General features: G+C 32.6%; 1 protein-coding gene across 15 annotated transcripts in view; it reads right to left on the bottom strand.

Annotated features, from left to right (window-relative positions):
* Kdm6a (lysine demethylase 6A) overlaps window positions 1-18,068 on the bottom strand; it is a 207,337-nt gene that overhangs the window by 14,929 nt on the left and 174,340 nt on the right. For all 15 annotated transcript variants that reach the window (XM_047536340.1, XM_047536342.1, XM_047536341.1 and 12 more), the window contains 9 exons: window positions 15,456-15,585; window positions 13,788-13,893; window positions 12,978-13,183; window positions 10,990-11,054; window positions 10,839-10,913; window positions 9,992-10,140; window positions 6,859-6,973; window positions 3,331-3,518; window positions 2,423-2,564 (listed from right to left, as the gene is read on the bottom strand). In XM_047536340.1, the coding sequence (XP_047392296.1) occupies window positions 2,423-2,564; window positions 3,331-3,518; window positions 6,859-6,973; window positions 9,992-10,140; window positions 10,839-10,913; window positions 10,990-11,054; window positions 12,978-13,183; window positions 13,788-13,893; window positions 15,456-15,585 (1,176 nt within the window). The remainder of the gene's footprint in view (window positions 1-2,422; window positions 2,565-3,330; window positions 3,519-6,858; window positions 6,974-9,991; window positions 10,141-10,838; window positions 10,914-10,989; window positions 11,055-12,977; window positions 13,184-13,787; window positions 13,894-15,455; window positions 15,586-18,068) is intronic.

The raw sequence follows: 18,068 nt of genomic DNA, 5'->3' as shown, positions 1-18,068 counted from the left end.
CTCACTAAGTTGCTGAGGCTGGCTTTGAACTTGCGATCCTCCTGCCTCAGCCTCCCAAGCCACTGGGATTACAGGTGTGCGCTACTGTGCCTGGTCTAGATCCATTTTCTTTCCTTCCTTTTTTTTAAAAAAATATATTTCTTAGTTGTAAGTGGACACAATACCTTTATTTTATTTTTATGTGGTGCTGAGGATCGAACCCAGGACCTCATGCATGCTAGGCAAGCATGCTACCACTGAGACACAACCCCAGCCCCCTGATTCATTTTCTTAAAGGTGAAATTATAACTTATTCCTCTCCTGCTTAAAATCCTCTAATGGTAACCTATAACACTTAGAATAAATATATAAACTCTTTACCTATGTCCTAAAACTCCACGTACAATCTCATTCCTGCTCACTTCACTGAGCTTATTGCTACCACTCTTCCTTTCTTTCATTCTGCTATAGTCACACTGGCTTTTTTGGTCCCATAAACATGCCTGTATTGTTACTAAGTCAGCCTTCACTTGTACTCTGGATGTGAAATGTTCTATTCCCTAGATCTGTACACCAATGACTTCATCTCATTTTTCAGGGGTAGGCACCCTCTCAGATACTTTCCCTTGTCACTTTAGCCAAAGAAAGACTATCAGTTTCTCCCACCCCAATATTATTCTATTTTACCTTATTTATACAAATAAATTAATTCTCAGACTTCCTGCTTGGGAATTTGTCTTGCCCCACCAGAATTTAAGCTTCTTGAAGACAGAGATTTTGTCTTATACACTGCTGTGTCCTTTAATGCCTAGAGTGGTGTCTGGCCCAGAGTTGGTTCTCAAGCACTTGTTCAATGAAATATATTCTGTACCAAGTCCAATATATTTAGGGAATTGGAACCAAACAACATGTAGATTTTAGATAAATTTGTAAAAAAAACTTTTAAGAATTATAGTGAGGTGAAGGTAAGTCATTAGACTACAAATTATGAATGCTACAGACAGGATTACTGTATTAAGTAGAAATTTTTATTAAGTGCCCTTTAAAATCCTTTCTAATTATAAAATCTTTACCTATCCAAAATGAAATAAGTCACTTTCAATCTACATAGCTGTCAGATAAATGATATTGATATTGCATCATCCCTTTACCTTTCGAATCAGCATTTGGTTTATGCCTACCTCCAACTTAACTAAACATCTTCAGGGACTTCAGGTCATCCTCCCTGCTCCACCAAAAATACTGAACTTGTCTTCAGAGCAAAGTACCATTCTGAGATACAGACACCCCACCCCTCAACTACCAATTATATTTATATAGAGAATATAGTGTTTAAGATCCAGTGTTTTAAGGGATTTGTACATTATTGGACTGTGTCATAAGAAAATTCACAGGCATGTTACCTTGCCCACACAATTTTTGCTTGAATAAAATTCTGGATTTAGGTTTGAAAAAAATTTAGTAAGCTAGGATTCATTTCAAAAGACAGTGTTCTGAAAATAATACATGCTGACCAAATTAATACACCTGCAGGAGTATAATACTGAATGCAAATACTATTTTAACAAAAAGTAAAACAAACTTCATCCATGAGTATAAAGCAGCACATTCCAAAATGAGTTGAGGAGATCAATTCTTAAAAGATACTGGTCAAATAAATTTGGGAAATACAAATAACTTCTATTCACAAAACACATCAACACATACAGTATTTAAAACATTTTACAAAAAATAAGTTTAAAATAAAGGACTTATTCAACTTTATTTAATCCATCATTTCCCATATTTCTTTGACCAGAATTCCCCACCTTTGGTGGGAAGAGGTAGTACTAGAAAACAATTTAGGGGAACACTGCCATAGAGCACTATTTGAAAACATATACTTCTAGACACATTTACAAAATAGGATAGAAACTGTGACAACAAATAAGTTTATTAGTATATATGTATTCAAACTAAGGTACTAGGTAAGAATTTATATAAACTATTAAGTTTTTAAAGCAGCTAAGAATAGGGACAAGATGGATAATTTAAACAAAAGAAATTAATAGTTTAGTCGAATTCCTGTATTAATTGTTAATTTCTTCATAACAGCAATTATTCTATGATGCTATTATTCCCTCAGTTACTAAGAGCAGACTTTCAATATTAAAACTAAAGTTCTCTTGGGAAATAAGGTTGTTCAGAGAGGAGGGGGTAAGTAAGCACAGGAATGTGAATCTACTGGTTTAGAATCATTTATGCTTTTGTTTTTTTCTGTACACCACAGTGGGCTATTTGGAAGGGAAAAATATTTTTAACATGTGGATTCTCATATTACATTTTGCTAGACTTAGGGACCATTTTGTTTTAATGTCAACATAATTCTATGGGGGGAAAAAGGTATTTAATAGGTAACACTCCTCAAAAGAGAGGGACTACAGCAGTTTTAGAAAGCACTTACTTAATCATTTCAAAAAGCTTTGGATCTGAGACCTTGATATTTCGTGCCATATTCCAGGAAAGATGAACCATGGGTACTATTGACTTCACACTTTGCAATTTGTTCCATTCGTACCGTTCCACTGCCAATTTATACTGGCAGGCTAGGAAAAAAAAAACAGTTATAATGCAACCCAAAGTATCAAAAGATATGAAGATAACCATTATCACCCTCTCAGGTGATATCTTCAACACCAATTTTGAAAACCTCAAAACACTACAAACATCATTTTTATGTTCTATGATAAGACCAATTATATAAAAAGAGCACTTCCTATGACTATGTGCCAGGCATTGTGCTGAGCTAATTTTACCCATTATCTCATTTAATCATTACCATCACCTTACTAATTATCTTCATAATATAGACGAAGAAATTGAGGACTAGAGAAATTAAATAACTTGCCCAAAGTTACAAGAACCAGGTCCTGGTCCAAATCCAGGTGCTTCTGGCTCCAGAGGCCATATTCTTAACCTTAAGCTAATACTGCCAGAATGTAGGCATAATTCAAACAGATTTTTACACAGTAGGGCTATTTATATGGCATACAAAAGAAATATGTGAAAAAATGAATTTCAACTTTGCTTTCTCCCCATACAGTGTTTTCTTTATAAAACAAAATCAAGCACTCTAAAAATTAAAGTATATCCTCTGTGTATATAAACTTGTTTGCTGAGATCTATGGCCTTTAGGTTTCTATTTGTTAAGTTGAATATAATTTCTCCTACTAAAAATTGAAATTTGGTGCAAGGAGACACTAATCTTCCAATATTTAGTGAGTTATATCTCAAGGAAAAAAAGAATATACCTAATTAGATATAAACCTTTATAAATTAAACTTTTTTTTCAAAGCACATTCTTTAAAATACCTGTAAGTGGACCAACATTCCAAGCAATGTTGTTGCACCAGCCAATAGCCTGAACCCAATGAACAGTGCCTGCATTTATCCAGACCAAATCTCCAGGTCGTTGAATAAACCTATACACTGGAACATTTGCTTCATAAAGATCTTCAAGGTTGGGCCACCAAGAACCCATTAGGAAATTCAAATTATTTCTGAAATAAGAAAAAATGGTGCAAATGAATCAGGTACTTTAATAAGTTCTTTATAAGACTGGAATACCACAAGTTTTTAAATAATATTCATCTATTTCAATGAAACGTAAAAGCACTGGCACAATAAAAGCTGCTATATATACATAAAGAGTATGAAATTAACTAGCTGAGTACTGGACAACTTATCTGAAGATCAGTATTACTACCTTAAATTGATTTTTAAAAGATCCCAAAGAAATTCAAAGCTACTTTAACACTTAGGTTCTTCATTCATTTCATTTCAATAAAGACCTTTTTACCCTTGGGGGTAGGAGGGCGATACTAAGGATTGAACCCAGGGGTACTCTATCACTGAGCTATATCCCAGTTCTTAATTATTTTCAGACAAGGTCTTGATAAGTTGCCAAGGTTGACTTGAACTAGTGATCCTCCTGCCTCAGCTTCCTGCATTGCTGGGATTATAGGTATATGCAACCACACCAAGCAAGATTGTGGGGGTGCGGGGGAGATCGGGGATTGAACTCAGGGGCGCTTGACCACTGAGTCACATCCCCAGACCAATTCTGTATTTTATTTAGAGACAGGGTCTCACTGAGTTGGTTAGTGCCTCGCTTTTGCTGAGGCTGGCTTTGAACTTTTTGAGCCTCCTGAGCCACTAGGATTACAGGTATGTGCCACCGAGCCCAGCTAAAACTATTTTTGATTAAACTTTGTGGGGTACCTAAAAATCCCTTAAAGGTAAATGGAAGGTGGTGATGATACCAAGTCATTTAAATCTGTAAACGGGAACATTATGGTAATATAAGTACTAGAAACTTCCCTCAATTTCTGAGGGAAAAGAAGATAGAAATGGTCTCTACTACTGCTTTCAAAAGGGAAGACAAGATGTCAGTCTCTATATGGTGCGAATGATGAAAACTATATAATTGAAAACAACTTTATCAAAAGCAAAGAATCACACGCAAGTATAAATAACCATGACCACTACACTACTACCACCAATATACTTTGGAAACAACTCTACAGGTCATATTACGTTTCCATTTCAATATCTGGGTTCTTATTATTCTCCATCATGATATAAAGTACATTTTAAACTATATAGCAACTTTTCCTAAATTTTAATTATACTTCAGATTTTATATTTTTGAGAAGGAAGAACTTGTAATGGTAGATATATTCTTTTCCTTAGGAACTGAGAAATAACTTTCACTTTGTATTTTGTGCTGAAGTATATGATAAAGTATACTTTTGAAATTGTTTTTATTGGTTCGACCTTAATTTTATGTTAGTCCAAGTGTTGGCAAATTATAGCCCATGGCCCCTGCTGCTTGTTTTTGTAAGTAAAACTTTCATTATAACACAGCCATGCCCATTCATTTACAGAATATCTCTGCTTTTGCATTGTAATGATACAGTTATGACAGAGACCATTATAACCAGTAAACCCTAAAATATTTATTCTCTGGCCCTTTATGGAAAAAAAACTTACCAAGTTCTGATCTAAATTAAACCTTAGTTGTTTCCCCCTCTCCCTTAAAAAAATGCACAACTAGTCTTTGAAAGTCTAGAGCAGACTGCTAATGGCAGCCTAATTGCAAGGAGATAAGGACTGGCTTACTGTTTGTGATTATCTAAATAGTTACAGTTCAGATAAAGTTGGTTATAAAGGGGGGGGGGGACAACAACCCAATTACAAACACAATCCTAGCCCTATTTCACTCAAGTGTTGCCATGAGAAAATTTTCTAACCACAAGCGAGCAATCCCAAATAATCAACAACAATAAAACTCCACAAACTTACATAAAGAAGCAAGCATTGTTTCAATCATATATTAAAAGTAATGGTTATTTCAAGACAGGTATTATTTAACATCATAAAATAAACTACAGACATAGTATCAGAAGTAACAACCTTTATGTGAAACAAAATTAGAGTGAAACGCTAAGGTAGCAAATGCTTTTTCTGTAACTCAATTATTAAATTTACCTAACCCTTTATACTAAACTTGATATTTTTATTATCCCCAAGCCCAAGCTTTTTGGACATCATCTGCTTATTCTAATGATCTTTGTACCCAAGACACCTCTCCATTTAGATAGGAAAGAAAACCATACCCTAAAAATAGTCAATCTCTACTCAGAAATAATGAACAAGGATCACTGTACTGTAGCTTCAATAATACACAATGATCTCAAATTTTAAGAAGTTAAAATCTTTCTGTATCACATTGTAGATTTCCCATATGATACTACTGCTTTTCTCTGTCGCTATCAGACTGCTGGTCCATAAAAGAACAAAATAGATCAAGTTAGTTCATCAGTACATTTGAAACCTACAAGGCAAATAATGAAGACACTGAGAGATGATTATCTCTTGCCTGTATATAAAAAAAATTTTGGACCTTCCCCCCCCCCCCCAACTATGACTTACTTCTGACTAAATCCAAATATTCACAGCAATGATTCTTAAACCAAAGTAAGAAATGATAAGTTTAGTATGTAGAATATATGTATAATTAGTTTTCAAAGTATTCTCATATGTTCCCCCACTCCATTATCTAATTGCAGTGGGGGCATAATTCTGACTATTATGTGTACAATTTATGCTTTTAATATTTATTCCATAATTTTCCAATGTTATTACTAAATGAAAGTATCAGGTGCTTACATAATAGAGTGCTTTTTTAGGAAAAAAGTAAGGTTTGGCTAGAGAAATAATTAAACCAATAAAAAAATCTTTCAAAGTATTCTTTCACACAAGACACAAATAAATGAAGGCTATTTCTAGGATCATAAGGAAGGGAACAATTCCCACTGTGCATATTCTTTCATTAGGTAAAACACAACCTGCAGCAGTTAATTAAATTTTGTAAAATTCCTTTATAGGAAAAGTTGCTGGTTTTAACAAGAACTCACGTCATGATGATAAGGCAAAGAGTAGAATGTTTAAGCTTGAGTTATTCCCAACCCCTAAAGGTGTTCAATTACAAAATTCCTTCCACCTTCTTAAAGCATTTATAATAAAACAATTTTTTCCCCTTGGAATACACACCTTTCAAATGAACAAGTATTCATGCATCAGTTTAAAAATTAAAATAATAACTCAATCTTTATATCCTCTAAATTCATGACTATTACTGTTGCACGGAGTGGTTTCATGGCATCTAAAAATATTTTCAATAACAAGTAACAGGTCATTTAAAAAATCATTTAAAATGAACTTTCTGTTGAACAGAAGTAAAAACTGGCTATATATCCATTAGGATCCAGTTTGGTAAGTTGTCCTTTACAATTACTGTTTTCGAATAATTAAAGAAAATTTAGTTTAGGAACCTACTTTTCACAGAAGTCATTCAGAACACCCCAGTAACCTTCAGGAACCACAAACCATTCACAGTCACCTGGGCCAATGTTTATGTTCACTGAACAGAAGTTGTTATTTTCTTGATGCCCTAAAATGTGAAAAGAAAAAATTAACACACTATAAATTCTACAGAAAATGTATCTTTAGAAATGAAATATTACAAATGTTCAACAGATAATGTTCTAGTGGTATTTAAGTCTTTATCATGTAGTACTTTTGAGTCAAGTCTGACTTCAGAGCTGAGACTGGTCAACTCCTAACTCATTCATTAAGAATATGGAAGTCAGTACATTACAAATCAAAGTTACCAGCTTAGGCTCTTGAGAGCCAGGCTCCTTAATTTAGTCATTACATGACTTGGATAAGATGTTAAGCCTTTCTAACTTGGTTTCCTTTCATGTAAGAGCAGATAATAACAATACCTATAAAATCACTGGGTTGTTTTGAGGAGTAATGAAATAACAAATGCTTAGAATAGTGCCTAAATTAAAGAAAGAAATAAACACTAGCTATTACATAAATCAGTATCATTTTTTCCTCGTGAACTAATTCCATTTCTCAAGAGCAGTTTTAGGACATTAGAAAAGGGGCAAAAAGCCAGGTTTTCAAAATGTAACTGCTGCTCCAAGGAGTGACATCAGTAAAAATAGCAAAGTGGGACCACTACATGTCTGTCCCTCTCCAGAAACACCAAAAATCCAACAAAAAATGTTAAAACAACTTTGCCAAAACTTGGGAAGATAGTCAGGTTTACAAAACCCAAGCAAATGCTTGACTAGGAGAAAGGTCACTTAAACCTGGTAGATTATTTTGTGGCACTTAAACTTAACCTGGTCCCACACCCACCACTAGAAGAGTGCTAAACTCAAAGACAAAGTCTGAATTCCTGGTGTCAGGGTCCCTGGTTCTAGAGGAAGTAGAATGAACTTTGTTCCCAAGGAATTTTATCTGTCCATTTTGACCTAACTGGGATTTCCCCAAAGGACTAATGCAAGGGAGGGTCTAGCTGTTTTGCCTACCTCAGAATTCTAAGAGGGAAAGCAGTTCAATGTTTTTCAGTACTTACAACTGCCACCTAGGTAGATGGTTCGACGTGCCCATGACATGGACACTAATAAAATGTAGTTCTAATTCAAATTAGAGATGCTGGGGCCCCATTATCTAAACAAAATCTTAGGATAGAGCCTGAGAGCATTTCTCTGATTTAGAACATACATGTCTGATTCTGAAATCCATGAAAACAGGTACTCTTTATATTTATCTAAGTAACTCAGGGCAGGGCATGTTTACCCCATTAATAAAGTACTCAAAATAATGCTTTCTATATTGAACTTAACAAATTATACAAAATTTCCTCTAAGACTGCATTGTCTAATATGATAACCACTTGAAATGTGACTGAAATGGTGCAGTAATTCCACAGTACACACTGGATTTGAAAGACTTGGTATGAAAAAAGTGTGAAAAATCTCTGTAATTTTATATTGATTGCATGTTGAAATATTTTGGTTATAACAAGTTAAAATGAATTTCACCTTTCTTTTACTTTAACATACTACCAAAAAACGACTACACTAAAGGAATTCTTCAGAGAATTGTTTAATGTTACACAGGATAATTTTGGAGAACTAATGTTATGCAAACAAAAAACCAAGAACAGTCTAGGCTCAAGTGACAAATAAGTAATCTTTTCCATTATATTTGTAACGAAAAAGGGATTCTTTTTGACTAGAGGATGTTATTGGCACAAAACAATTTAAAATGGATAGGAGAAGTTTGCAACTGAAATGAACCTTAATAATTAAGAACCAATGTGATTCCAAATACGTAAGAAAACTTAACTAGTGAGTTCAAATGGTTTGCCTAGAATTTATACTAGTGTGTAATGACACAGTGGGGAGCTGAACATAGTTCTTTCACTATTCATTCCAGAATTCTTTCTACTTCAACTATGTTTTATAAAACATCATAGAATTGGGTTTTAAATGAACTGAGAATAAAAACTCCAACCAATGGTTCTAATCTTGGCTGTACACTAAAACCCCCTGGGGAACATATTTTTGTTTATTTAATAATACTTAGGTCTCAATCCCCAGAGATCAATTATATACCTTTACAAAGCTTATCAGGAGATTCAAATGAGCAGCAACAACTGGGAATCACTGACCTATGTTAACCAGAAGTATTGCAACCCTATTGTGAAATGATTCTTAAGCTCTGATTCATTAAGAAGGTGACAAGGAAGAAGTCTGCTTTATAAACCATGCCTGCTTCAAGTAGAAAACTGAAGCACTGAGAGAAATATGCAGCTCCTAGGCATTGACACAGCTGACTAGTTATCAGTTATCTCTCCTAACTGATCAGTGCCAAGGTTGCAGCAACTATTAAATATTCGAAATGTCACTTTGTGAAATTTCATGTCAATTCAAGGGGTCACAAAGAAAATGATATATTAGCACTGGACAGAAATTTGAAGGTTAAAAACAAGGTAATTCATTTGACAATGAAAAAGACCCAAAGAAGGGATGTGACTTGCCAAAAGCAACAAGTTTAGTTAGTGGCAAAGTCCAGACTAAATACCAAGATGAGTCTAGTAATATCTCCACATCATCAAGCTTTTCTTAAACTGTGAGTTGCAACTCAATAAGAGGACTGCAACCTACACTTTCTTTTTTAAATGAAATAAAATGGAATAAATTAGAAAAATACTATTCAATGAAATGATTCTATATACATATATATGCACTAGGTCATGACAGAAAACATTTTTCTTGTAATTTTGGTTTTTAAAAAGTTTGGAAAAACACTATAATCACTAATTCTTTGCAACAGATGGAATCAACAACATAGTCTTTACGCCACAGAGCCTTTTTTCCCCCAGGGGTGCTCCAATGACACCTTTAAAAGTCAAATCATTGGTATTGGTTTCTGGGCTATTATTGAAAGAAGAAATATCAGGATTCTGAGCCCCATTAAAGAGTCTAATCTTATAATAGGAACAATCCTTTCAATTTTATTCATTTTAAATGGAAAGATACTGGTTCTCTCTGCATATTTTATCCATTATGTTTTTCAATGATATGAGATGTCAGTTCATAAAAATTACCTGGTGTTCGGCTTCCTGGAACTTTCATGTACAACTGAACTGTGTTCATGCCCAGGATGGTATGACCAACATGGCTTAAAAGATTTCCTGCTGATACGACACGCACAAAAGCAGGAAGCTTAGTCAGTTCATGTAGCTGTAACTTCCACCTGCAACAAGACAGATCAAGAGTTAAAGTCGCTACAAATATGTGGAAGTTAACTATGTCTTCAAATACCTTGTGTTATGATAAGAAAAACAAATCTGTAAATGTTTTACTTTCACATAGGAAATGCTTAAATTTAAAAAATTTTTTTCAAAGAGAACTTCCTATGAAAAGAAGCATAAAAACTATGGACTAAGTAAATGAGTAAAAAAAAAAAACCCTCACTTTCTATTTTTATAGTTGTGTTGTAATCATTATTTCATAAATATGTATTTTTATACAATTCTTTTTAAAAAAATATTTTAGTTGTAGATGGACATGATATCTTTATTTATTTTTTTATGTGGTGCTGAGAATCAAACCCAGTGTGCCTCACATGTGCTAGGCAAGTGCTCTACTACAGAGCCACAACCACAGCCCCATAATTCCATAATTCTATTTCATATAATTAAGAAATATAATTTTATAATTGTGTAATTATCATAAAGTCAGGGTCTTTATAAAAAAAAATGCACAAGGGTTTTAAGTAAAAAAAAAAAATAAATAAAGTCTAGCTTTTTTTTTTTTTTTACCTCATTCTCATATGTCAACTTTAAAAAAAATGAAAGGAAGTGAAATAGAAAAGGAAGCTATGGACCATCTTAATCTTGAGAAGGATACTTCTTTGCATCAGTTCACAGAAATATTACCATGAGGACTTACTTTTTGTCATCAGACAGGTCAATGTTGGTCCCAAACTTTATGGTCTTAAAGGGTCCTTTCCTCCTCCTCCCAGAACTTAAGGAGAGAGAGACAATATTAAAAAAAATGCCTTGTAAACAGAAATACAAGGTGAATATTAAAAATAACTTACTTATCTGAAGATGTAGATTCACTATCTGAGTGGTCTTTATGGTGACTTCTTTTCTCATTTTCTTCCTACAGATTAAGAAGAAAAGCATTCTATCTTAGTATTCCACAACTGGCTATCCTTTTCATCATACAACTAAAAAAAAGTTCACATCTGGATTGAATGGTATTATCTATGTTTTGAAACTTAAGTTTATATAGGCATCTTACACATGAAGATTTCCTAAAAGACATAATAATAATTTAAAGAAAGATCCAAGAAAATCCACATCTACTTGGCATGGTATCCAACTTCCTCCACCAGCTACAAAGGTACATTATAGATTCTCATATTTGCTCCATTTTCAAGAGGAGAGAAAACTTAAGGCAAGTTGAGAGGTCTGAGAAGTATCAACCTTGATTATAAATGTTATAAGTTCACAGAGGCATGTGTACATGTACATAGTCACATAAGCATAAGAATAGTGGATAAGATGCTTTCTACTCTTGATTATGGACCAATGGAAGAAGTTGTTCCTGAGTTAAATCTTTACTACACAATGTATTATACACAAATGACAAAACATTTATAACATTAGTATGGAAATTAAGTCCTGAAAAATACAGTGCTTCTCAATGCAAATATACTTTTATTTATAATTCTTGTGTCACAAACATGGTATCTTTTAAACACTGTTCCTTGATTTATGAGTTAGCAATGCTTACTGAAACTTTGATTTACTTCCCTTTAAATGTATAATTTCTGAACATTTGTGAAATTTTCATATTCTAGTCCATGCCTCAAAGCATATTAAAAGACAACCCCTTCCTTTGGTTTTGGTTCTGGATCTTTTCCCATTTAAATATTCTGCCTCTTATTATCTTTACTTTTTTAACTCTTTGTCCAAATCTTCCTTGGGTATTCTTTGAACACTGCTTACTGCTTATTCTGACCACGATATTACTAAGTAGTTGAAGTATCTTAAAAAGGTACTCTATAGAGATCTATATGGACAATGCATTCAGTGTAACTCAAGGAAGTTGCAGGACAGATTTTACAAGATAAATTTCTTTGTAGCATATAGGGAATGGCAGTGGGAAAGGAACACAAATATATAATTTACAAGTTAAATGCTGCCTTGACTTAAAAATGTGAACTCAGGGTAGAATTCTTAACAGGGACAAGCAAATTTCATGAATTATAGACTAAACACTTTCACTCACATATTAAGCATCAGTTGTAGGACATGTGAAGAACAAACAACTCAGTGCAGACAAGTATTTCAGTAATATATTTAATAAACTCATTTCTGTAGGTGTTTTACGTTTACTTTGTGGGAGAATTCACAAAGTTCTCCCTATACTGCTAGAGGATTTTAGAAATGCTTCAGTGCTGAAAGGCTTATATAGGTCGTTTAATACTAATTCTATTTATTTTTCAAATTTTAATTTTATAATTTTCCATATCTTTTTAAATAATTTCTCTAAATTTCTACCTCACCCTCAGCTTTCTCTTATGGGCTAAGACTGGTAGGAAAAAGACTAATGCTTCCTGGAAGAGCTGTCTATCAGATAATATTAATATGGCAGAAGAAAAAAATGAGACACAAGACTAGGAATTTTGGAAGCATAAAGCAAACTTGAGACTTGGTTTGTCTACTTGGTAAATTGTTGGTTCTCAACCAGGGACAATTTTGCCCTCTAGGGGTATGTGGCATGTCTGGAGATTCTCTGGAGTCCAGGAATACTACTAGATATCCTGCAACACACAGAACAGTACCCCACAACAAAGAATTATACAGCCCAACATGTCAATAGTGCTGAAGAAACACTGCCCTAAATAGAAATGTCCCAGAAATGAAGGATCTTTTTGGCTTATCATTCTATTTCCCCCCCAATGATATTTAATTTATCAACCTATAGATTCGCTTAGACTTTACTAAGAGCAAACTGGATAGTACAACAAAATAAGTTTTAAAATTCTAAGATAATCTTCAGGAAGGAAATACTTACTCTCAATGATTCTTGGAATGAGGAAGCTTGGTACTGTGCATATTTAGCAATTGTAGTATGAGATCTATTACTTTCACAATGCCAGATTTTCTTTGTTCCAGTGGGATCCCAGTTTTCATCTGCTGGTTGCAACAACTGTGTCCTCACTTCTACCATATGTTCATTGTTAGCTTCCACCAAAGTTTTAGTAGAAAAAAGTCCCAGGTCTTTATAAATAAATAAAAAACAATTAGTAAATAAAATATATATTTAGAATAAGTTGTCCCCCCCCTTTTTTTAAGAAAAAGGGAAATTATTTTATAGTACTGCAACTGGTTCTCCTAAAAACCAACTGGGTTCTCTATATACTCTGAGCTATGTATCAAGTTGGCAGAATTATACACTGAAGCCCTAGACTAATCTACTGTCATGCCATCCCAACAGACAAGTGTCCAAGGATCAAAGTTTCACTTATGTAATTTCTGCTGATGCTAGGAAATATTTAATGGGGCTATAGTACATATTAGCAACATTAAATTTCACCCACTATTTATATTTCGAAATTTTTCCTGAGTTAATCTAAATCACATTAAAACCAAAATAAAAGCAAAATTTAAAAACTATCACAAAATTACCAGTAACCAATATCACCATCACAAATTCAAATAATGAATGAAAAATGTGATACATATTTTTTCCATTTCTCTAAGAAAATGTTAAAATGAAAATACGAAAACGGAAAAATAAAACAAAAGTATCTGCCAGTGCTTTTAAATGATAAAAGGTAAAAAGAAATATACAAATATTTTTCTTTTGTAATTTAAAGCTTACCTAATTTAAGAGCTCCAGCAAGGCCACGTATTACTGTAACAGGGTTGTTTGGATTTGTACAAAATTGATGTAATGGAGGAAAGAAAGCATCACGTTTATTTTCCAACTGTAAAATTAAAATATGTGGTTAGATCTCAGGAAAATAGCTTTTATTTAAATATGTTCCACATTCATACTCATTATTTAATTCAATTTAAATAATGTCTCATGCTACTATTTTTATTTTACATTTTACAGGATTTTATCATTGTGTCTCTTGATTATAGTTATAATTAGACAGTAACCATATACATTTCTCTTGTTTGCTGTATCTTGAAAAAAATATGTGGGAGAAATGAAACTTAAAACATCAAAATCAAAGTGTTTTAAATATTATTCAATCCTAAAAAGGATTGCATGTTATTGATAAACCCAGAGGACAGTATAGTGAAATAAACCAGTCATAAAAAGACACATATTCCATGATTCCACTTATATGAGGCATCTAAAGTGGACAAATTCATAGAAGCACAAAGTGAAATGGAAATGAAGGTTGACTACGGGGAGGGGGAAAGGAGGTTTTGTTCAGTGAACAGATTCTCAGTTCAGCAAGATGCAAAAGTGTCAGAAACGGGTTGCATAACGATGTGGACATGCTTGATCCTAATAACTGTACATCCAAAAATGGTTAAAATGGTAAATTTCATGTTATGTGCTTTAAAAAAAAAATCATAAGAAAGTAGGGGAAAAAAGAAAATCAAAATGTTTAAAAAACTGTATTATCAAAGCAAAAGCAGACTAAAGAAGACCCATAAAAGATAGATTTCAATTGTGCATTTTTCTCCTTGGACCTCAGTTTAAAAGTTTTATTACACGTCTATCCCACTGCTCCCCTTTACACAGAAAGGGATTAATAACTACCAGTTGGAGGAACAATTACTACCAATTGGTCTCCACAGAGCAAAAGGGCCAAATTTCCAAAACAAACTCAAGTATTATCTTATGTATGTAAGCTAATTCTACGTACATTATCCTAACTTTATATGTACTTTAAAATGTTTTTCACTTGGGGTAGAAGTTTGAAGATGGAAGGAAATGCAGCAGCAGGATTTATTTAGGAAAAACATAAAGGAGGAATTGCTTTGATTTCACTCTAATAATCTTCCTATATCATTTACCTAGATTTCTAAAGCAAACCTAATACCCAGTTTTAAACATTTCAAATAACCTAAGCTTTTTAGTAGGTTAGTATTTACATCTATTACCACATATTTTGTTCTCAAAATACTTTTTTGAAGGTAAATATCTTTTTTCTCTTGATAGATGTACAAAATGAAATGAACATTAAAGTCCATACAACTAGTAGAATGCAGATTTAAAACCCAGTTTACTCAAAAAAAGTTACACATTTTGCTAGCTTTTGTCTAATATGGCTCAAAAATCAAAGCAGTAAAAATATTTTTCACTATTCTAATAGAATGACAGTTAATAGCTAAGAAGGCATTTATAAAATGTTATTGCAAAAGCTTTTTCAATGTATTTTCCCCCTCCCCCAGATATTCGCGCTGCTTCCAATAATTTTAACACTTCCTAAAGGGCATCCATGTTGACTTAAACAAAGATTTTATGAAAAACAGGTAGGTGCAAACACTGGTTTGATTGATTTCTAGTCAGTTAATTCAGACTCACATAAATACTAGGTGTAGGTGGATTCAACTTGTCCTTTGGCAAGGGAGGGTATGGTGAAGATGGTGGTCTTGGAGGAGGACATTTATCCAACAAAATGCTACTGTTAGACAGGCCATTTTTACCTAGATTCCTTTAAAAAAGGAGGGAGAATAAATCAGCTGTATGTTTACTTAGAAAACAAACAATCTTGAATTAAGTCCTAATTAAAAAACTAAGTGTTCACACAAATCTATGAAATTTGGATCCATCAGGAAAGAATTAAGAATGATTATTAATTTTAGAAAACTTATCTTGATTCTTATATCTTTCACTGCAGAAAAATAAAAGCACAATACATAGATTACTGATGACATTCTTTATTTTGCTTGTAATTTTCCAACATATTTTCCTCACCTAAAGAACAAATATGGGCTCTAATTTCCTTTCTACCGTAAGATTCTTTTCCATCAAATGTTAACCTGATCAAAAAATGTCTAGATAACAATAAAATATGTCTCTCTATGTCTCATCTTAGCAAAAAAACAGAATATCTTTGTGACAAGTCTCACAGAGAGAGTTTAAACCTGGAATTTTTTTCCTTTCTTTTCTCAAATCTAAAATAATTTTTTCCCAACTCCTGAGCTAATAAAATTCAGCAAGACTCTCATCTATTAAAATTTACATCAAATTATACTAATTTTTTAAACAATGTGTACAGCTGCTATTCATTTTCAGATGCTGCATTTAATAATTACTTATTAGTAATTAAGGTTTCTTTTCCCTTAACGAATGTATCAGTTATTAAAATTATAAATTCTTAAGATATGATAGATTTATCCTAAATCTGTAATTCTTTTCATGTAAGAAAAAAGATATTCTCAATTTCTTAAAATTTCTACCCAACTTAGAAAATCAGTAAGAAATAATCCTGAGTTTTCTAATCATTTTAGGTTAACTAACTTATCAAATTATCACATGTTCAAAACCAGTCAATGCATTAAAATATCAAGTACTTTTAACATATTATAATTTCAAATAAGAATGTGAAAATTAAAATTAATGTCAGAATTCCATCAAAAATTCAGTAACTTTATTTACTTAAGAAGGACTTAGCTACTTTTTATTTCAAATTATAGAACCATACTGGTTGGAACAAAATTAATTTTCCTTATTTTACTATACTTTTGCTACCCTGAATAAATCTTATGAATCACCTGTTCTGGTTGGCACTAATGAAAACTAAGGCTTGAAATTCCACTGCTATGAACAGTTATCCTAAATCACACCATGGATTTCTTCCTTAATTTCTCCTTTGTGACATGCTATGAATTTTTTGATTTTACCTCCAGTTGTACTTGGAAAAAATTAAGTTTAAAATAACTGATTTAAGTATGTGGAATTGTTATTAAAGTACAATTTTAAGCTTGTCTAACAATTAATTTAAAGATTAAGTAAATGAATAGTCTACCCAATACCAGTTTCAACATCTCTCCACAAATGAGTGTTTTGTGCATTTATTTAAAGATAAAGATATATTCTTCCAAGTTCTAAAATTAAGGTATAAAATTGGTGCTAAGACATAAACATCATTAAGTTTTTGCTTTTAACAAGTAGGAAATTCTTGGCAGAGACTGGTAAACAATCAATTCAAGTATTATCATTAAACAAATGTAAGATAAAACATTCACTTACAATATCTACATAAATAATAATTCGTTTTCATGCTGAATTATACATCTGCCACTCTTTAACTTTGGAACATTTTTAAAGAAAATATGTTTCAGAATACATAAAATTTGTTTTCCAAAAAAGGAGATGGATGTAGTACTATATAGGATTGATCAAAACTCTAAAAAGGATACTGAAAAATATGGACCACGTATCAAAAACTGTACCATAAAAGAGCATCACATGCTAATTAAATGTGGCACCAAAATTTAAGTTTCTACAACATTCTGGACATTGAGGGATGAGGCTAGAAAACAGGGTTTGGCAGATTAGTAGAACTGTCTCTTTCTATCATTTCTACAGTTCTGTGAAAAATTTTTTTAAAGGAAAATGGGAAAGAAAACAATGGAAAATGTTGCTAACTATATTTTAAAACAGAAAGAAAAAAGGGAGGTATGACTGGGGAAACTGATAATGATTTAACCATTTGAATGTTGCAATTACAATTTAAACCATAAAAGAAGCAAAAATAATCACTTTCTCATGTGTAACACTGACCATTGCAACACTAAGACAAACCAAACCAGGTTAAAAAATAACCACTACTTTTAAAAGCTAAGTAGGTATATGACAACAAGCAGTATTAAGATTTAATAGTACAAACAATTCATATTCAGGAGTTTCTTATTGTGTTTCAAATATTGACTACCTGCCTATTAAGTCTGAAACAAAAAGGAATTTCCCTGAAGGAAATGATGTATAAACAAACATCTGTCTATATAGTGACTATAATCACTATATAGCAATTTAAACTTCTACTTAAAATATGCTTAGCAATCCTAATGTAGAGGGGATTAGGATTAATAATAGGATAAATAACAGGAATAGACTATCTTCTGAATGCTGTTTAGAACACCTCAAATTCAATAATGAAACTTTAATATAAAAATCCAAAGTGGAGAGAAA

Source organism: Sciurus carolinensis, chromosome X (assembly GCF_902686445.1).
Source record: "Sciurus carolinensis chromosome X, mSciCar1.2, whole genome shotgun sequence".
Classification (NCBI taxonomy): domain Eukaryota; kingdom Metazoa; phylum Chordata; class Mammalia; order Rodentia; family Sciuridae; genus Sciurus; species Sciurus carolinensis.
The sequence above is the reverse complement of the archived record's forward strand: the minus strand, read 5'-3'. Positions and strand labels throughout refer to the sequence as shown.